General features: G+C 36.2%; 1 protein-coding gene across 11 annotated transcripts in view; it reads left to right on the forward strand.

The window, feature by feature from the left end:
* Positions 1 to 19,440, forward strand: part of LOC114622716 (sodium channel protein type 1 subunit alpha) — a 142,320-nt gene that overhangs the window by 105,974 nt on the left and 16,906 nt on the right. For all 11 annotated transcript variants that reach the window (XM_028769152.1, XM_028769150.1, XM_028769149.1 and 8 more), the window contains 5 exons: positions 5,153 to 5,273; positions 5,929 to 6,083; positions 7,886 to 8,059; positions 9,828 to 9,950; positions 17,564 to 17,845. In XM_028769152.1, the coding sequence (XP_028624985.1) occupies positions 5,153 to 5,273; positions 5,929 to 6,083; positions 7,886 to 8,059; positions 9,828 to 9,950; positions 17,564 to 17,845 (855 nt within the window). The remainder of the gene's footprint in view (positions 1 to 5,152; positions 5,274 to 5,928; positions 6,084 to 7,885; positions 8,060 to 9,827; positions 9,951 to 17,563; positions 17,846 to 19,440) is intronic.

The raw sequence follows: 19,440 nt of genomic DNA on the forward strand, positions 1-19,440 counted from the left end.
GTACTGCCTGCTTAGAAACTAGGCGCCAACAGAAAGCGTTCCTCCACTTAAATTGTTTTCCAAGTATTTTAGCCCTTCGAGACAATAACAGAGCATCGGGATCTCATTTACATGTGTTTGCATATGTATCAACTCAGTAAAAGGCTAAGATTAAAAACATCATGCTTTGTTCATAGATAAGTATGGGCTCCTTTTATAGATAAGTTCCTTCTGTGCTATTCTTTGTTGCATCTCTCTCTATGTGCATATGACAGTGCATTATATACCCTTTCAATTACAAAATTCTATTTATTTTATTCCTTATTAAAAAATTAAACTTTTATTTATATCCATTAATAATATTCCTGTAATAAAAAGGTCACAGAATAAAGCTATTTCACGTTTAAAGTTAAAGCTGAGCAGAATGAGACACCTGATTGGTTCCTTCCAAAGAAACACGGCGCTCCGGCTTGCTCCGTTGCTGTTTTGCCTTGTTTCCTCTTCAAGGTCAAAATCATTTTCTCTACCAGAAAACATCTTTAAAAGCAAGAAAAGAGGCATAAATCCACCATAAAGGGAAAATGCTGTTACCATCAGGGGCACAGTTAGTAAGAGATTTTGGGATGCCCTAGTGGACAAGGCAAAGTGGATATTTGAAATGCAATGCATTTTCTGCATTCCTTCATCTCACCTCTTAAATAAGCCTGCCAAGCACGTATGGCTTGCACAGATCAAAGAGCTTATATGTCAAAATTATACTTAGCCTCTAATTAACTAGTTCACTAGGGAATTAAAGAATTGAAGATTGATTAATAGCATAATAAATGCTAAAATGGATTTAACATATTTTATTAATTTCAAAACAGTGAGAAACATATTTTAAAAGCAAAAGTTAACAGCAATTTAAGAAGATAAAAGAACTAATATAGTTCATTAAGTCTTAAATTAATAAAATAGTTGTTTGACAACATTGGGTTTCATTGTGACCGAGGATCTTTAGAATGTTGTATGAAACACGTCTGTGTGCAACGCTGAGGTGATCCTCCCTCACAGCTTCCTCCCTATTGGAGTGGCAGCGCTATGCCAACCAAAGAACTGCACTTTTTTGTTTTGTTTTGTTTTGTTTTGTTTTGTTTTGTTTTAACAATGAGAAAAATAAGAATCAGCGTACCTTTGCTTTTAGACTTCTGAAACAATGTTTTTATCTTGTGATTAAAATGTGAGTAACAAATTAAATGATGACGTTGAAAATCTTTTATTTTATTTCATGTATTAAGACATACACGCACACATATACACACACGAGTATTTGCTTTTATGTCTATCTGTGCACTACTTATATACTTGATGTCCACAAGTTCAAACGAAGGGGTCAGAACCTCTGGAACTGGAGATATAGATGGTTGAGAGCTGCCATGTGGATGACGGGAATTGAACCTGGGACCTCTGCAAAAGCAGACAGTGCTCTTAGGTGCTGAGCCATCCCTCCAGCCCCAGTATTGAGGTTCCTAATGACATAATAATGAGAGTGAAAGTATGAGGTGCTTTTCCAAATTTATACGTATCCTAAGCAGTAGTAATTTTTTAAGATTTATTTATTTTATATATATGAGTACACTGTCACTGTCTTCAGACACACAGAAGAGGGCATCAGATTATACTACAAATGGTTGTGAGCCACCATGTGGTTGCTGGGAATTGAACTCAGAATATCTGGAAGAGAGGTCAGTGCTCTTAACCGCTGAGCTATCCCTAGCCTAGTACTAGTATTTTTAATGTTAGTATTGTTCACAAGTATCTGTAAGGCGTTTACAAAAATGAACTGTATATTGGAACTCGAAGTAGAGCTTAGTAAATCAAGATAGCAGATATTGTACAGGATTATCTGACCTCAGGTCAGTTAAACTGAAGTTAAAATATAAATCAGAGGACAGAATTCCATCTAAAAACTAAAGGAAAATAGGCCTTTATGTAACCAAAATTTTGGTAAACATAGTTGAGTTTTTACACACAAATGTTTATTGTCTTTTCATTTTTTGTCTTACTGCCTCATTATATCCTTATTAGAAAGAATTGTTTCAACAACTCAAAAAGAATAAAGTATGAATAGAAAAAAATGAATAGAAAAAATAGAAAAATCTCAGACTATCTTTATGAATTAGAATGTCAATATAAAAATAACAAGGAAAAGCTTTCAGTCTGCATATAATCTTTAAAAAGACTTTGGGAGAGTGAAAATCTTATTAAGTACCCTTAAAAAGTCAACGTGTGAAATATGAATATAAATAATGAAGTACATATCTATTTTCCTTTTACATAGAATAATATTTTGAAAATCTGTCAAAAACTAACATACTGCCTTTTGGGTTCTTGCAATTTTCACTGCAGGCATTTCTCAGATAAGCCTTTTTCATAGAACAAGAAAAATAGTATTTAGTTCCATTAACTAAGTAATCGTTTAAAGGTAGAATAAGAAGTCAGTAATCCACATGTCAGTGAAAACAGTGGTTATTGTGAAAAAGATGTTATGGCTAGCAAGACATAGAACCAGCTACAGCAGCATCTTACTAGCGAATGCCATTGTTAAAGTGTGGCTGCTTGACAGCTTTCTGTTCTACTTGACACTGAAAAATGATACCACTGAAGATGAGGTTTTATCTGAATGGTACCTGATATTGTGATACTTGATAAAAACTAACTTCTCTAACTAACATAACTTCTCAAGTCAATTCACTTATTAAACAAGCAGAAGGTATCTTGCACAGAATTTTATACATATATATGTTGAAGTAAGTATTTAAAATTGGTGGCACTCGATCATGCTTGTTCTTAATCAGCCGCCGTCTTCCTGACTAGCCTAGGCCTGTGGTCACGAGCAGCGGTGTGCTCTTGCTGCTGCCGTGGCTCAGGCTGCCACCTCAGGTGGCCAGAGACACTGGAGCTGCCACCCATGAGATGCAAGCATGGGAGATGGCTCTGTCAATCTTCCACAATGTCTCCACATGGCTGGGCTGGGCCCAGACCATCCCGCCATCTACACAGTACCCGGTAGAAATGAGACTCTAATGCTTAGATTATCCAAAGGCTTTATAAGTTTGATAATGCTCAATAAACAAGATGCCCATACAATTGGAGGTGTTAACCAATTAACTCACCTAGATATAAGTTGTTACCCAGGACTGTTCTCAGTACATGCATGGTCATCCATATCTCTCTGCCTTTGCCCCTCCTCTTCCTTCTTCTTCCTCTTCTTACTCCTCCTCTTCCTCTCCTTACTCCTCCCACCTTAGCTCCTTCCAACTTGCGGGGAAAATATGCCACTACATACATATATATACAAAATACATATATACATATATATGCATACATATATATATATAATACATACATATATATTGAAGAATGCTGGATAACAATAAAATTATGCTGTTTTTTATGAAATAAATAATTCTTGCAACAATAATAATGCCAATTAGAGCTATTAAATATGACTACTGAAGTGGCAAATCTCAGCCTAGTGCTATCACGTTACAGCCAATTATAGATTCCAGTTATGTTGAGGATAAAACACAGGAATCCTCAGAATGAGAATTGTAACTCAAGCCCACAGTCTAGTCATTTCTTATAGTCTCTTCATTTATTATATAAGCAAATGCATGACTGATCCTTGGATATGATTTTAAGTCAGAAGAAATGGTTGAATCACAGATAAGGTCATTCAAAGCAAATGCAGTTCAAGTGTAGATTTAAAATACCTGTTGTTTTATCCTGTGCTGAGGAGTAAATGCTCCAGATGCTGAATGTGTAAACAGGCTCCGTCATAATTATTGAAAAAGTTAATATTAGCTTTTAGTGAAGAATCTATGTATAATGACAGAGGTACTCCTTAAAATGGACACTCAGAACTGTGACTGGACTTTCATGTCAATGCAGATTCAATGTCCTTTAACTTCCTATATCACAAGAAATTGAAAAGGAAAGAAGGCAGTCAGCTGAATAGAGACCCAGGTATAGAAGCCGTCTTCCTTTGATGGAACAAAGAAAACTCTGTTCAAATATATGAAGTTATTATTAATAGTTTTAGGATAGTGCTTAATGTTTATTATTTAAAAATATGTGTTGACAGAGTAGTTGGTGTGATCTCTTTTAGGCTAAGCATAAATCCATAGTTTGGAAAACATCATATTCTATTTCAGGTACCTAATATGGCTGTGGATGTTATAGTTCCAAAACACTAAGCTTCTACCACATTAATGACACTCAGTGTATTCTATTTGACTAAATTACCAAGTACACTAATTATTCTTACCCAGGCTTGAAAGTCAGCAGAATAAGTTGATATTCTACTGTTTTTGCCATCCATGACTCCTGAGAAGTCAAAAAGAGAACCATGTGTCCTGTTACTACTGCCAAACTCTGAGAATTGTTGTTTCTATTTAATTGGCTTTACATGGGCTATTAGTATAAACATTACTCGTCGAGGGGAGAACTGACTTGTCTATGCATTTATTGGTTTGTTTCTGCAACACTTTAGGTTCTAAATTATTTTCCAGTAATAAACCTGTTTAATTAAGAGTTTGGGCTTATTTGTTTATTGGTATATTCTTAACTTAAGACATCTTTTCTCAAAAGGGCATATGAAATATAAAAACATGAACACATTTATAATAAATAATTCTGTTCCTCTGGTCTATCTAACAATTAATTGTAAGTTAAAGCATTCAGTTGTAATTACTCAGAATCAAGACATTATTAAAGAAATATAGGTAAATGTTTAAACACAGAATAGCTTAATGATTTTATTTTCTTCTAAGGTAGAGATTCTCTGAGTTTCATTTCCTTTCTCTCTCTCTCCCTACTCCTACAAGTCATGACACTCTCCCCCTCCCCCAATCCATGGGATAGAAGTTTCCTCACTACATGTTGCTGATGGCCATTTGTAACATCCCAACACAACACAACAATCTGATAGCACGCAAAAATTCCTGGAAAAGGAACCAACAGCAAGGTTTTCCCATTCCCTCTTCTGAGTCTTCTTTTTACTCTAAATTTACATAGCACCTTACCTTGAGAAAAATAAAAATACATTCATAGTAATAATCTCTTCTTAGTATGCCACTCATTGGGGAATTGAATGAGAAGAATTTACTTTTTATGATCATTTTATGCCCAGAAACTCAACGAAAGCAGTAGCTCCTCAGAGGGAAGCACGGTAGACATCGGAGCGCCTGCAGAAGAACAACCTGTCATGGAACCAGAAGAAACCCTTGAGCCCGAAGCTTGCTTCACTGAAGGTAAAGATGCGAGTGTCCCCGCTTGCACTTCACCTGTGGAGTGCAGCCTTTTCAGTTGTTGATCACCCAAACTGGGTTGCTTAATTGTAATAAACCTTGTAGTTAGTGATGCTCACAGGCTTCATTCAGTAAATAAAAGCAATGTGAGGAAGTCAAAGACACATCAAAGCAAGACCATGCCAGTTACTTGTTAGCAAACTTAGATAACTTAGAAAACCAAATACACCCCTTTCAGGAGCACCACAAGAATGCCCATGTGTGGATGAAACGTCTGTTGCTACTCTACACACTTCTTAAGAGGGAAGGTTTCTGTCCAGTTATTAGCTTCATTTCGAAGTCCTTTTCTAGAGTAGCTGCAACCGAATGCATTAATTTCAGACAATAAAGGCAAACTACTTGTCACTATTTGTAATTTACAAAGAGTTTTCTTTGAAGGCAACACTGTGTCAGAGAAAAGGCAAAATATGAAGATGCTATATGTTTTCATTGATTTCCCACTGCTTATAAATACACACTTGTTACTTTAAAGTTGAAGTGTCATTGGAGCAAATTAGGGGTAGTGCTGGTGGTGGAGGGACAAAGCTGGGCTGATGTGATGGATAACGGAGGCGGTAGAGCTTTCTTACCTACTCCTATTGGAAACTTATCCTTGCAGGCTGTGTGCAGAGATTCAAGTGCTGTCAAATCAGCGTAGAAGAAGGAAGGGGGAAACAGTGGTGGAACCTACGGAGAACGTGCTTCCGAATAGTTGAGCACAACTGGTTTGAAACCTTCATTGTGTTCATGATCCTCCTCAGTAGTGGTGCCCTGGTGAGTGAACCTTAACCCAAAGTGCTACAGTAGCAACTGGGACAATCTCACACCAGTGACTCTTTAAGCCTTTGTATCCCATTGCCTTACTTGCCAATGATTCTTCAATAACTCCACCTTTTTATTTTCCAGCAAGAAACGTAATGAATAACTGCATTTCTGGGTTTGCATTTATGTGTGCACACACATTTCTAATCATTCATCTGTTTTCTTATTATGAAGCAGATCAAAGATGGACCTTTTTCCTTGGTCATTATAAACAAAGTAAATGAGTATTAAATTCCTCTTTGTTTAACTAAACATGACTATGAAAAGCAGAACAGAGTTCATGTTAGTGCTGTTACGGTGGTTATATATCCTCTGAGTTCTGATGAACTCTTTGTGGGCACTTGGTAGGTCCTTGGGAACCTCTTCTCTGTCTCTTTTCATGTGGGTTCACTATTCTTGGGCTACTCAGGAAACAATGGATACTGGTAATACTAAATAGTGGGCACCATGCCTAAGTGATTATTTAAAGACTGGATTATGTTTACAGGAAGGTGTTCATTTCATTAGAATCTATTTAAATTTAGAAGAAAATTATTTACACATGTACAGCTATATTAATAGCATTTTAGATATACAGAAGTATTTAAACCATAAAATGTTTGGATGGAGGGAGAGAGAGAGAGAGAGAGAGAGAGAGAGAGAGAGAGAGGATGATGTATGCATGCATACATACATACATATATAATAGATACAGAGATTTAAGTAGATGATAGAATATATACACAAATAAATAAACACAAAGTGTTTGCCTGATTGAAACACAATGACTTACAAGTTTTAAAATCAAGTATATATTTTTCTGTAAAATTATTGATGTAATGAATGTCTTATACATATCACTATCTACATATATGTATATCACAGACAAAAATATCTTTTCTTCATTGAAAGAAATATATATTAGAAGTCAAGTATCAACTGAGGTTTATATTAAAACATCACATAGTTGGATCTAATTGAAAAGTAATATCACATTCCTATTAAGTAATGTCATACTATACCTACTAAAAAGTAAAATTATCAGCCAGGAGTGGTGGTGCACATCTTTAATTCGAGCAATCAGCAGGAAGAGGTAGTCGGATTCTAGCCTAGTCTACAAAGTGAGGACAGCCAGGGCTATTACACAGAGTAACCCTGTCTTGAAAAACAAACAAACAAACAAACGCAAAAGAAAGAAAAGAAGTAAAATTATCAACAACCCCTCCTAAAAAGAAACAGCTAACTAATTCATAAGATAAACTTGGACAGTATGTTGATAAACCACAACCTATGCTTTATAAAAACAATCGTTTATTTTTTAATGTCTCTCCTATAGAAAAAAAACGTAATAATGAGACGGATTTTCTTTTCTCTCATGGTGCTGGAGACCAACCTCCTGGTCTCATGTATCTTCGACAAACGTTCTAGCCACTGAGTCATACCCACAGCATGCAAACAAAGAAACATGATGGCTTCCCTTGAATGTGACATTAAGAAATACTTCCTGGATTAGCCAATTAACTTGTGAAATTACAATGTCACTTCAGGGAGAATGGAGTCATGAAGGCATATCCTACTCTGGCTTTAGCAGCTATCTAAAGTATATCTTTCCTCTGGTATATAAGGAAACGACACAGAGAGTGACAAAACAACAGTAGCACTGTGTCCCTGCTCTTCTGTCCTGAGGAAATACCATGTGCACATATATTTGGAAAATCTAGCTTTAAGATTCTAGTGGTGTTTGAAAGCTAAAATGTATAACATTTTCCTTCTAGGCCTTTGAGGATATATATATTGATCAACGAAAGACGATCAAAACCATGCTGGAGTATGCTGACAAAGTCTTCACTTATATCTTCATCCTGGAGATGCTTCTAAAGTGGGTGGCCTATGGCTATCAAACATATTTTACCAATGCCTGGTGCTGGCTGGACTTCTTGATTGTTGATGTAGGTATCTTCCATATCATGCCTTTTGTTTGAGGTAATTTGTCTTATTTGTATCCTAATTCTAAAACTGTGAATGAGTCTCTGGCCACTGTGTTGTGATGACAAGATAGGCTGCTCAGCCATAAGCACTCTCACCAAATAATAGCATAGAATTTAAAAGTTCTGGACTAATGCATTGACTAATTTTAAAAGGGGAGATAAGACCTAATAGGAAAAATAAATTTAAAAATCATATTAATAATATATAACATAAATTATATAAAAAAGCACTTAAAAGGTATGGTGTTTATTCTGCCATGTTATAAACCAGACAGACTCCAGATTGGATCTTCACATGTTTATTCATTAGCTTTCTTCCCCAATAGTAAAGAATATCAAGTTACAAAAGAGATACTGAGTACTACTGTAATTTTATAAATCTTTGTTCTCTACTGGAAGATTTTTATGGAGAGATTTAAGTTTATTACAAGGTTGCAGAGGGTAGTGAAAGACATGTCTGCTTTTTGACAGGGAAGAAATTTTCTTTGATGTAAATGAGATTTACAGAAGATATACCAAATGTGCTTATGGAAAATTTTAGTTATTAATAGTAATACTTCATTTACTTAAAATGAGTAACAAGGCCACTCAGTGAGGCTAATCTGAAGTGAGTGAATTGATAGAAACCTCAAAGAAATCATGAGTTTTACAGAATAGAGAAGGAAATTAATCAATAGATATTAGCTCATGCTTTCATAACTCATAGTGTGGTTAGGATTCAGTATTTTGCAAATTCTTTATTCTTAATATTCATCTATGCCCTTTTTATATTTTTGTTACTTTAAAACTTTTCATGTAGTGTAACTTTTCATACAGTGTATTTTGATATCTTCCTTTTCCCCAAGTCCTCCCTGATCCTCCTGTCCTGCTGCCCAGACAACGTCATTCTCTTTAAAGAGAAAGAAAGAAAGAAAGGAAGGAAGGAAGGAAGGAAGGAAGGAAGGAAGGAAGGAAGGAAGGAAGGAAGGAAGGAAGGAAGGAAGGGAAAGAAAGGAAATAAAAATAAAAATAAGCAAAACAAAACAAAAAAATCAACCACCAAACCATAAAAACAACAACAAAGGCACACAAACAAACAATAAATCTGAGTCCATTTTTGGTTGGTCAGCTACTTCTGACCACACAGACTGCCCTCGAGTGTGGTCCATATACTCAGTGTCACTCTAGTGAGGAAAACTGATTTTTCTCTCTCCCAGCAGTATCAGTTGCAAATAGCTTCTTGGTTAGGGGTAGAACTTCCTGCTCATGTCCCCTCCCCCTTGCTGCAGTTTAGTCCAGTTTAAATTGTCCACCGGTCTTGTGCGTATTGTCACAGTCTCTGTGAGCTCCTGTGTCCCTCACCCTGTTGTGTCTGAAAGACACTAATTCCCTTGGAGTCATTCCCCACCTCTAGCTCTTAAAATCTTTAGCCTCCTCTTCTGCGTTGCTCACTACACCTTGAGAGGAGGGGTTTCAAGAAAATACTCTGCTTAATACTGAGTGTTCCAAGGTTTCTCACTCAGCATTGTCCAGTTGTGGGTCTCTGTTAACCACCACCTACTGCAAGAAAGAGCTTCTCTAGTGAGGGTTAGGTGGGGCCCTGATCTATAGATAGAGCAGTATGTCATTAGGAATGATTACTGCTGTGTTTTATTCAGGAGAATAACAGAACAGCTATGAATAAAAACTTTGAAAACTGCAAATTGAACTAAAGCGATGTTATTTATTCATTGTTATTTGTATTGTACAGGTTTCATTGGTCAGTTTAACAGCAAATGCCTTGGGTTACTCTGAACTCGGGGCCATCAAATCCCTAAGGACACTAAGAGCTCTGAGACCCCTAAGAGCCTTGTCACGATTTGAAGGGATGAGGGTAAGAAAAAGGAAAACTCTGGAGCATTGTATATTGTCAACGCTAGACTGAGTTCAACTTAACTAACGAAAACCACATGCATGCAAAAGGAATGGCAACCCTTTGCAAACTTGCTACTTTACCCTTTTCTCTGTTGCATATTTACTTCTTGGTGATATGCAAGAGAAAAGAGGCCTCTTTGAAAATGATTTCATATCATTTATCTGCTTTGCTAATTAAAATGACCTTATTTTGTAATTGATCTTGGGAGTTTCCTTATAATTCCTAATACAAAGGGGGAGGGGCAGATTCTCTCTTAAAGAATTAAGTGGAGTTATGTACTAATTACCTAGAGATAATTTGTGTCATATCGTTCTTCTCTATGATGACCCATCTGAACTTAAGGAATCCTATGGAAAATAATATGAATCACAAGTATGTATGAGTACAAAGGGAAAAAAATGAAGTTGTTGAATGTTTTGTCTTTACAATGCCAAAATTCTCATTATTTGAATATATTCAAGGGCAGATATTAATCATTGACTGGAGTATAACTAATACTGCCTCATCTATAACTGAATTAACCACAATGAATAAGTAAAATACTAATTTAAATACTATAAATACCCATACATCTTACAACAATAAAGCTGTTAAGGAAAAAGAAACAGAATATGTATTTTTATTCATTACCGCACATGACAAGTTACACTTAACTTGAACCTCATTTCTCAGTTACACAAAGTTTTGTCACTTTTTTGAGCAAAGCATTGTTCTCATCTCCATAACGCATCACATGTTGGAATTTCGCATTTATTGGCTTATTGTTATTATGATTATTGCAAAGCATAATACAACCGTTTGTAGAGGATGTGCAGTGTGAAAATTATTTTTTTAAGATCCAAAACCTATGTTCTCTAAACAAAGCAGATGAAATGTATAAACCAAAGAGAACACATTGCCCTGCCAGTTACACTTATAAACCAACAGGCACGACAGTCTCCTCTCTGCAGCATAGAGATGGCGTATGACCTGTGTTCCCTCATACGTAAAAATCTACTGTGAATTTTATTAGACTATACTCTAAGAAACTTACATCATTTTTAATTTCTCTAGCACATATAAAAACTTCTCTTCAGTAGATACAAGTAAGCACAAAGAAGCTTAGATTCTCATGCAGTAATTCAAGTTAGTATTAAAAATGTATCATGAATTTTCCCCCAGTTATGCAAAACTTAAGTGTTTTTTCCAATTAAAAGAGTACTTTCTTTTCAGAATAGCAATTTCAATTGTCAAAGAAAATATCATTTTCATACATTTTGTATAAAAATAATGTGAGCTGAATTAAAATCCACATTTTTCAAGTTTTAAAAAATTTTTTAAGTGTTTCTTTCTTTTTCTTTTCTCTCTTTTTTTTTTTTTTACAATTCCAGCCTTTGTCCTCCCCTCCCATTCCTCCTTCCTACATTTCCTCATTACATTTCTCCTCCATCTTGCCTCTGAGAGGGTGCTCCACCACATACACACCAAGCCTCCCCCTTCCCTGGGGCCTGAATCCCTAAAGGATTAGGCAAGTCTTATTCCACTAAGGCCAGACCAGGCAGTCCTCTGCTTTATATGTACCTGACTCAGACCAGCCTGGTTGTGTATGCTGCCCGGTTGGTGGCTCAGTCTCTGGGATTTCCCTGGGATCTGGGTTAGTTGAGACTGCTGTTCTTCCAATGGGGTTGCTCCCCGTCAGCTTCTTCAGTCCTTCCCCTAATTCAACCATAAGAATCCCTGACTACAGTCCAATGGCTGGGTGTAAGTATCTGCGTCTGTATCAATCATCTGTTTGTTGGGCCTCTCAGAGGACAGCCATGCTAGGCTCCTGTCTGCAAGCGCCTTGGTGCTTCCCTAAAATCTACATTTTAAAATGATGAATAATGCTAAGAATATAAAGTTGTTAGAAAACACCTCAACTTTGACATTTTAGAAGATTCTTAAATCCATAGTCGCTTATTTTTTATATGTAATACTTGCTTTCTATAACAAATTTTATCTTTTTGCAGAAATCACTTTATCGATTATTGTTAATTATGCTTTTATCAATTATTGTTAATAATGCTTTTCTTTTTTAAACCTGGAGTCATCGAAACAAAAACTCAAGGTAGACGCTAAGAAGCTGACTCCTGATTGTGATTCCTTGGCTCATAAATACCTCAAGGGTATGGCAGTTCCTCACCACCAGTTTGGCATTGTAAAGTCAAAAATCACCTTTCGTTGATTCTGTTTTTGTATTTTTAGTATGAGAATTCTTCTACTTTGTAAAAATGTCATTGTGGATGATGGCAAGGTTGGACATGATGATGATTGTACCCGGGAAGTGAGCTAGAATATCTTCAGAAACTCTCATTTTATTCTCCTTGGCAGCATAGAACCGCAATCGCTGTGTCAAAGCGTCAACCAGGCAGCCATTTTGTTTTGGGTTTTCCGTCACTCTTTCAAAGCATGTGCTTCTACGCAACACTACTGAGTAAAGCATGCTGCATAGTGCTCGAGAAGGAGTTAGAAAGTAATAAACGAGTTATCATCACGTTGCCCTTTGTGTTTTGCATGTCTTATGCACACTTTTGGCTGACAGCTTTCGAACATTTATTGTATTTCAAATTTCCAGTCCAAATTTTTTTCAACTTGTGAAATTGAACGGAATGAACTGATGTTGTGAATACCTAGGGTCAAATAAAAACTTGTATTTAAATTAGTACTTTTAATTTCCTCAGCTGGGAAAATTGTAAAAAACCTTTTCCAAAGAACTCAAGTCTTAGTTGCTAGGGAAACAGACAGTGAGCATCATATACAAAAAGTAACACCAAATGTTCTGTCATATCAGCTTTCTAACTAATAATAAACTATATATTTCTATTTTATATAGGATAATCTTGCTCCAACTTGGATGGGGTGGAGCGGTGGTTCCTCCCCTCAGCCCTTTATTATGGGTACTGTATTACCCCTTTTGCTACCTTTAATCCTTGCACTGTGACTTATGTGTAGTGGGGTTGAGGGAGGGAACGGGAAGTGTACGATTGCACCACAGTAGGGGACAATACAGCATTTACTTCCAAATCCACTACTTTCAATGAGTTTAAATTTCTTTGGGGACAAAAAAGATATCTCTGACTTACCATCTGTGGATTGTAACCTCAATAGTACATATCTTTATTAAGTTTCACTGAATATAATTTAGCTGTTGTATACTTCACTGTCCATTTAAGGGGAAATTAATTAATTGATGAGGGTGGGGGACCCTGGTGTAGGATGCTGATGAAAACGTTTTAATTTGTCAAGCTCATGGTAGTGACGGAAGCATGTAGCCCTTGTTTTTAAACACACTGTTCTGGTCCCTCAGTGGGCCAGCCACATTCCATCAGTTGTTGATGTGTGAGAGCAGAGGCTAAGGTACAACAGACCAGGTATCCTAGGGTTGTCATTGAATATGATCATTCTCATCTTTATTGCATAAAAATGTGTTATTTGCAGAAGGTAGCAAGGCAAGATAACTGTTAAACAATGGAATGTGAAAAAGATGTATTTTAAGTTATAAAACCAAAACATGTGAAAAATATATAGAATAGAATATGCATGGAGAACAAAGAAATCACGAGCAGTAAGAAATTGATATGTAAATCAACTCCTTGTAAGCCACCCCAATTGACTTCCCAGAATCTTAGAAGGCATCACAGTAAACTCCCCAAATAAAAACAAACCTACAGTTCAGCTTTCTCTTAAAATGTAGGAGTCTTGTATAAGAAAGACAATTTTTCATTATTTGAAAGAAGAAAAATTTTGTTTGGATAATTGAGACATTTATCTATCAGAAATATTCGTCTTAATAAAATTTCACAACACTGAGTTTAGCTGTTGACTGTTTTGAAAACTTTTTACTTTTCATATTAAGAACTCAAGATTTCTACTTTCTGCTTTTTGGATTCTTATTCACATAATTTTTCCGTGTCTCTTAGAAAAGCTATAGAACCCAACATTAACAGTGACTTGAGAAAAAAAAATCAAAACATCTCCAGTTAGATGATACCTTCAAATGCATTGAAATTTCTAATATCAACTAGAATATTCACCTGTTCCTAATTTTTCATTGATTTAATCAGAAGTATGAACCCTAAAGAAGAAATAGACTCAAAGAACTGGTTGTGCTACAGTGCAGGAATTCTGCTGGGAGATGTCTTTTTAAAACGTCATTAGAAGAGACAACCTCTACAATTCACCCACTAAGCATACTTCTTTCCTAGACATCTCCTTTTATGTACCTTATAACCTTAATGTGTTCTTTCCAATTTATTTAGACCAGCTCTTTCCGGTGCATCTCACATGAGAGCCAATTACTAACTCTCCCTAGAGACTGCAAAGAATTAATGCCGGTCCCTCCCTGCAGAACCAAGGGATGGCAGGGCTCTTGGGAGAGGCAATCCTTTTGTGATCTTTTGTTCTGCACATTAATGAAATCACAACTTTAAGTGCATTTTGAGTGGCAAATTCTCTGATCCTATGCCAAATGTTCTTAAAGACAAAGTTCTTTGTAAAATAAGTGCCTCAAATCTATGGCAAATTTGCACGTTTTCCTGAACTGCATTCCTATACAATATTTGACGTCACAAATACACTAATGAGCATTAATTTTAGCTAAAAACCAGTCTCTGTTTCAAAGGAAATCTCTCACATGTATTCCATTATGCAAACTGTTTTCCTATGCAGTGGTTAAATCCTTAGCCAGACAAGCATGAGTACTGGAATTTTGATCTCCAGAACCCTCGTAAATCTCAGATGGGCATAGTAGCTCACATGCAATTCCAGAGCTAGGAAGATGAAACTGAATCTCTAGAGTAAGCTGGCTACTCAGACTAACCCTGTTGTCAGGCTCTGAATTCAGTTGATGCACTGAGGTGGATCCCCACTCCCAACCGTTCCTTCGATTTCCTCTACATCAATATGTGTATTTCCCATACATCTCTGTGCTTCCACCTATCCACACACACATGTGCATGCGTACCTGCACTCATATGTATGCTCAGTATATACACATTAAAACATCACAATCTACCAATGATTTAGGAAAATAATTAACTTTCACTCAGAGCAGTCAGGGAGACCCATAAGAGATTGAAACTCTTGAAAAAAAAATTTGCAGGGTAAGCAGAAAATAGTATGAGATGCCAATTCTGGTCTACTTACTGAACCTAACTTGTTTTTAATGTCATTAGTCTAATTTTCCAAATGAAGCCTCAGCACCAAATTGTTCTTTCCAGTACTAAATTATAATTCCTGAATTCCAAGATGAAAACTCTCATTTTTTTTTAAGGAGGCTGAACCGGTGGGTAGAGTTGGACTCAATAAAAGATGTGTTTATTTGAACTAAAGCCTCCAGAAGAGAGATTATTTCAGGGGCAAATACTTGTCAGAGAGTCTCAAAGAAAGAAGGGTCCCAATTCTCAAACTAACACATTAGCATGGAGTGACTGTCATCGAGGAGTGTGAAGTGTATGTAACCAGTTAGAGAAGCTGAAAGAGGAACTATATCAGGCTAGTGAGAACCCTTCAGCAGCCAAGTCTAGCACCTGAGCACAATCCCCAGAACTGACCCCACATGGTGGAAAGAAGACCGATTCCTGAAAATGGTCCTCTGACTTCCACCCAAGTGGTATATAGCGAATGCACGCATGCACACATGCACACACAAGTAAACATAATTGCAAAATGTTTCGAGGAATGTAAACTAACAAACGGTCCAGTGTTGTAAATGCCAAAGAAAGAGAAGTGTTTTCTGATGGCTAGAGAAACAATAAGAAAATTTTAAAATGGGACTTAGGTAGATAAATTTATTCTAGCCATACTGAAAGAAGATAAGAAAAATATCTGACAATAACGTAATTCTTTAGTAACTGAGGACAGAGTCAAGAAGGAGATCGGGAGGGTGGGCAAATGGCAAAGGTGGAAAGGTTTGAAGAAAGCAGCATGAGACCTACAGAACTGTATCAAAATGTTCAGTGCCGTGGGTTTTAAAAGTGAAAAGCACGAATTTTAATCTGGATTTCATATCCTTGGCAGACATAACACTTTGGGCAGGTGGGAGATGAAGTATTCAGAAAAGAGAAACAACTACTCAACTTTAGTGTTCAAATCTCAAAACCAATAAAGTACAACTTTAGAGGTACAATTTTTAAAAATACATAAAAGTGTTTTTACATCCTTTCTTAATAATTTAAAAATTAAATTGAAGATAACTTTGAAAAGTAATGCGTGCAGGAAAGTTTGTGTGCTAATTCTCTTAGAGAGGCCAGAAAAGGGAGGTAGTTGCTCGCTAGTTTCTCCACATATGCCTATCTTCTGCTTCTGCCTCGATAGCACAATCTGCATTGTCATCTTCATGTTCATCCCTCATCTTTATGATCAATAGTTTCATTTCTCTTGGCCACTTAACCCAATATTTTGCATCCTTCAATGGCTATTGTTTCTTACAGAGTTCAGCCAGGGCTCAGAAGTACAAAAGAATTGGCTCTTATACTTCTGTCAGACAGGCAAAAATTTTATTCTAAAATTATACTATAATCAAAATCAAATAGATGCTCTTCTAAATCAAACTGACAAAAGCAGCAGGTGTTCCCTCGTGGGTGGAATTAATCTTAGTCATCCGTGTTCAAGTCTGAGACATATCCGCCAAGTAAGAGCACATTAGGGCCAGCCTTTATCTCCTTCTTACCTACTCATGTGCAACTCAACGGGGAGCTATAGAGAAGGAAGCCAGAACTACAGTGTGTCAAATATTAAAAAAAAAAAAATCCCATTTTAAATCTGTAGTCCTGAATTAAGGACAAGAGGGAGGTAGATATCTTTTCCATAAACAAAAAAAAATGGAGAAAATAATTTAGCACAGGACTTCACACAATCACATCAGAGTCGATAAGTACGTTTGACATCCCTCCTTTTCCTATTTTCCTGAGAAAATGATCTCTCTAGTGTTTCATTTAAGATAAGTTTATTGGATTAAACTCAGTAAATGAAACAACTGACATGACTGGAGCTTGAAATAAACGATGTGATGATCTACTGAAATACATGATGCTAAATTGTCTTGCTTCTTATGCAAAAACTATTACTAGTTATAGCAATGCATGGATAATTAAGGCCAAAAATATATTAGGCGTTTAAAATAGTTTTATATTTATAAATCTGAATTTTAATTTATATTTAAAGTATATTGGTCCAATCAATTCATGCCCAAATGTTTTAGTTCTGTTCTCTGAGATACTGGTTTTTTTTTTAAATGAGCTAATCTCTTGCCTAGGAGTTCCTACTTCTCTATCCTCTCTTTTATTTTTTTTTTACTACTAAACTACACATGTGTCTTCATCCAGTAGCTAGATCCTCTCATTTATATTGAATTTCTTTTTTCCATATTCTTTGCATATTGCCTGTATTTCTTTACCAAAGCATAATGTTTAAGAAAGATTATTTTTGCTTTGCTCTTACACTGATAGGATAAGTAGTCTTGATAGAAAATAAATCAAAGATTCCTAGGGGATATCTTTTCGCTTTTAATCAATAAGGGTTCTGACTTTTGTTTCTCTCCGTTTGTGTATTAGGTGGTTGTGAATGCCCTGCTAGGAGCAATTCCATCCATCATGAATGTGCTTCTGGTTTGCCTTATATTCTGGCTAATTTTCAGCATCATGGGCGTAAATTTGTTTGCTGGCAAATTCTACCACTGTGTTAACACCACAACTGGTGACATGTTTGAGATCACCGAAGTCAATAATCATTCCGATTGCCTAAAACTAATAGAAAGAAATGAGTCCGCCCGTTGGAAAAATGTGAAAGTAAACTTTGACAATGTAGGCTTTGGGTATCTTTCTTTGCTTCAAGTTGTAAGTGAACACTATTTTCTCTCAAAATTTTCATTGCTCAGAATAATAACAACGTGACTATTGCAGCTGTTAATTAGTTAAGAAGAAACTTTATAATATTTTTTTAGCATTATCTGTTACTACAAATTGGTGAATCCAGATGAGTAGAGGTCTTATCTCTCTCTCTCTCTCTCTCTCTCTCTCTCTCTCTCTCTCTTTCTCTCTCTCTCTCATTCCTGTCACTTATAAAAAAAAGTTTGTTATTAACTAAATAAGACCACTGGCATTTTTTTCAATTGCAGTTGAAAAGCTTGTTTTTTGCAGATTGTCCTTCTTTGGTATTCACACACACGCACACGCACACGCGCGCCTGGACTATAACTAATGTGTAGGTCTTCACTGATAGATACTTAGTTTCTGCAGTCTGGATTGGAGACTTGGGAAAGGTGGTTGGGTGTGGAGATTTTATTCTCACACTGTAATGGAAGTCATTCAGGAGTCAAACACAAGCAACTCTAGTCTCATACCAGAGGAGCCCTTGTTACTGCTGTTGAGTACTGTTTTATATTGAGTACTGTTTTACTCTAAACATTCTTAGTTCCCCAAGAATTGTTTATAGCTTATTTAAACACACACACACACACACACACACAAAAGATAGAGCTTCCTTAAACATGTTTATCCAATGACACTTCTATCTGCAACAAAGCAGTGAGTGAAAACAAAGGCCAGGTATTTAAAAAAAAATACTGCTCTATTTGGGATTTAAAAACAAACAGCTGTACAATTTGTCCCCCTTTGCTTCTTTAGGGTAGTCAGAGCAGAAATTTACTTTATTTGCCAGAATAAGTTTTCAGATACTCAACCAGATGCAGTAAATAAGCCTAGGCTGTTCCGAGCACTTCTGCAGTTTTCACACACATCCTTATGATTATTTTATAACTTCCTCTCATTTTTTTTCTTGGCATCTCTGTAACTCAGACCCTGCAGCTGACTCTGAATGTTCATAGCTTAATGTAATGATTGTTTAAATGTATCAAGAATAATTTCTTAAGTATTACACTTAAGTATTAATTTCTTAAGTATTCACCACCTTTCCCTTGGCGTTCACGCTGATCCAGTACTGATCACTGCAGCGTAAGCATCTCTAAAACATATCACTCTGTTCATAAAAACAAGGAAAGGAAGATCAGACATTTTCAATGATCCCTTGAAATGCTAAGTGATTCAGAAAATGAAGAAGACGCTTACTGCATAGAGCTCTTAAACATGTTCCATTACCAAGCAAAAATTCCTAAAGTGCCATTTCACACTTGACTCTATTGCCCACCTCTCTGTTGATTAGTAATTTCATAGAAATAGTTCAAATGACTTTTTTATTCCTGTAGGAAGTGTGTGATAGATGGGTTCTATAATTGACCTAAGCCACTGACTTAGGTGATGACCAGTTTCTCTCCTTGATATAAAAAGAATTTCTGTTTTCTGACTGAGACGCATTAGTCTCCGATCACACTCCCACATTATCCAAGAATCAATGATTTAAAAACCAAGATACGCTGGGCAGTGGTGGCACACGCCTTTAATCCCAGCACTTGGGAGGCAGAGGCAGGTGGATT

The sequence above is a fragment of the Grammomys surdaster genome, unplaced genomic scaffold (genome assembly GCF_004785775.1).
Source record: "Grammomys surdaster isolate TR1022 unplaced genomic scaffold, NIH_TR_1.0 191, whole genome shotgun sequence".
NCBI lineage: Eukaryota > Metazoa > Chordata > Mammalia > Rodentia > Muridae > Grammomys > Grammomys surdaster.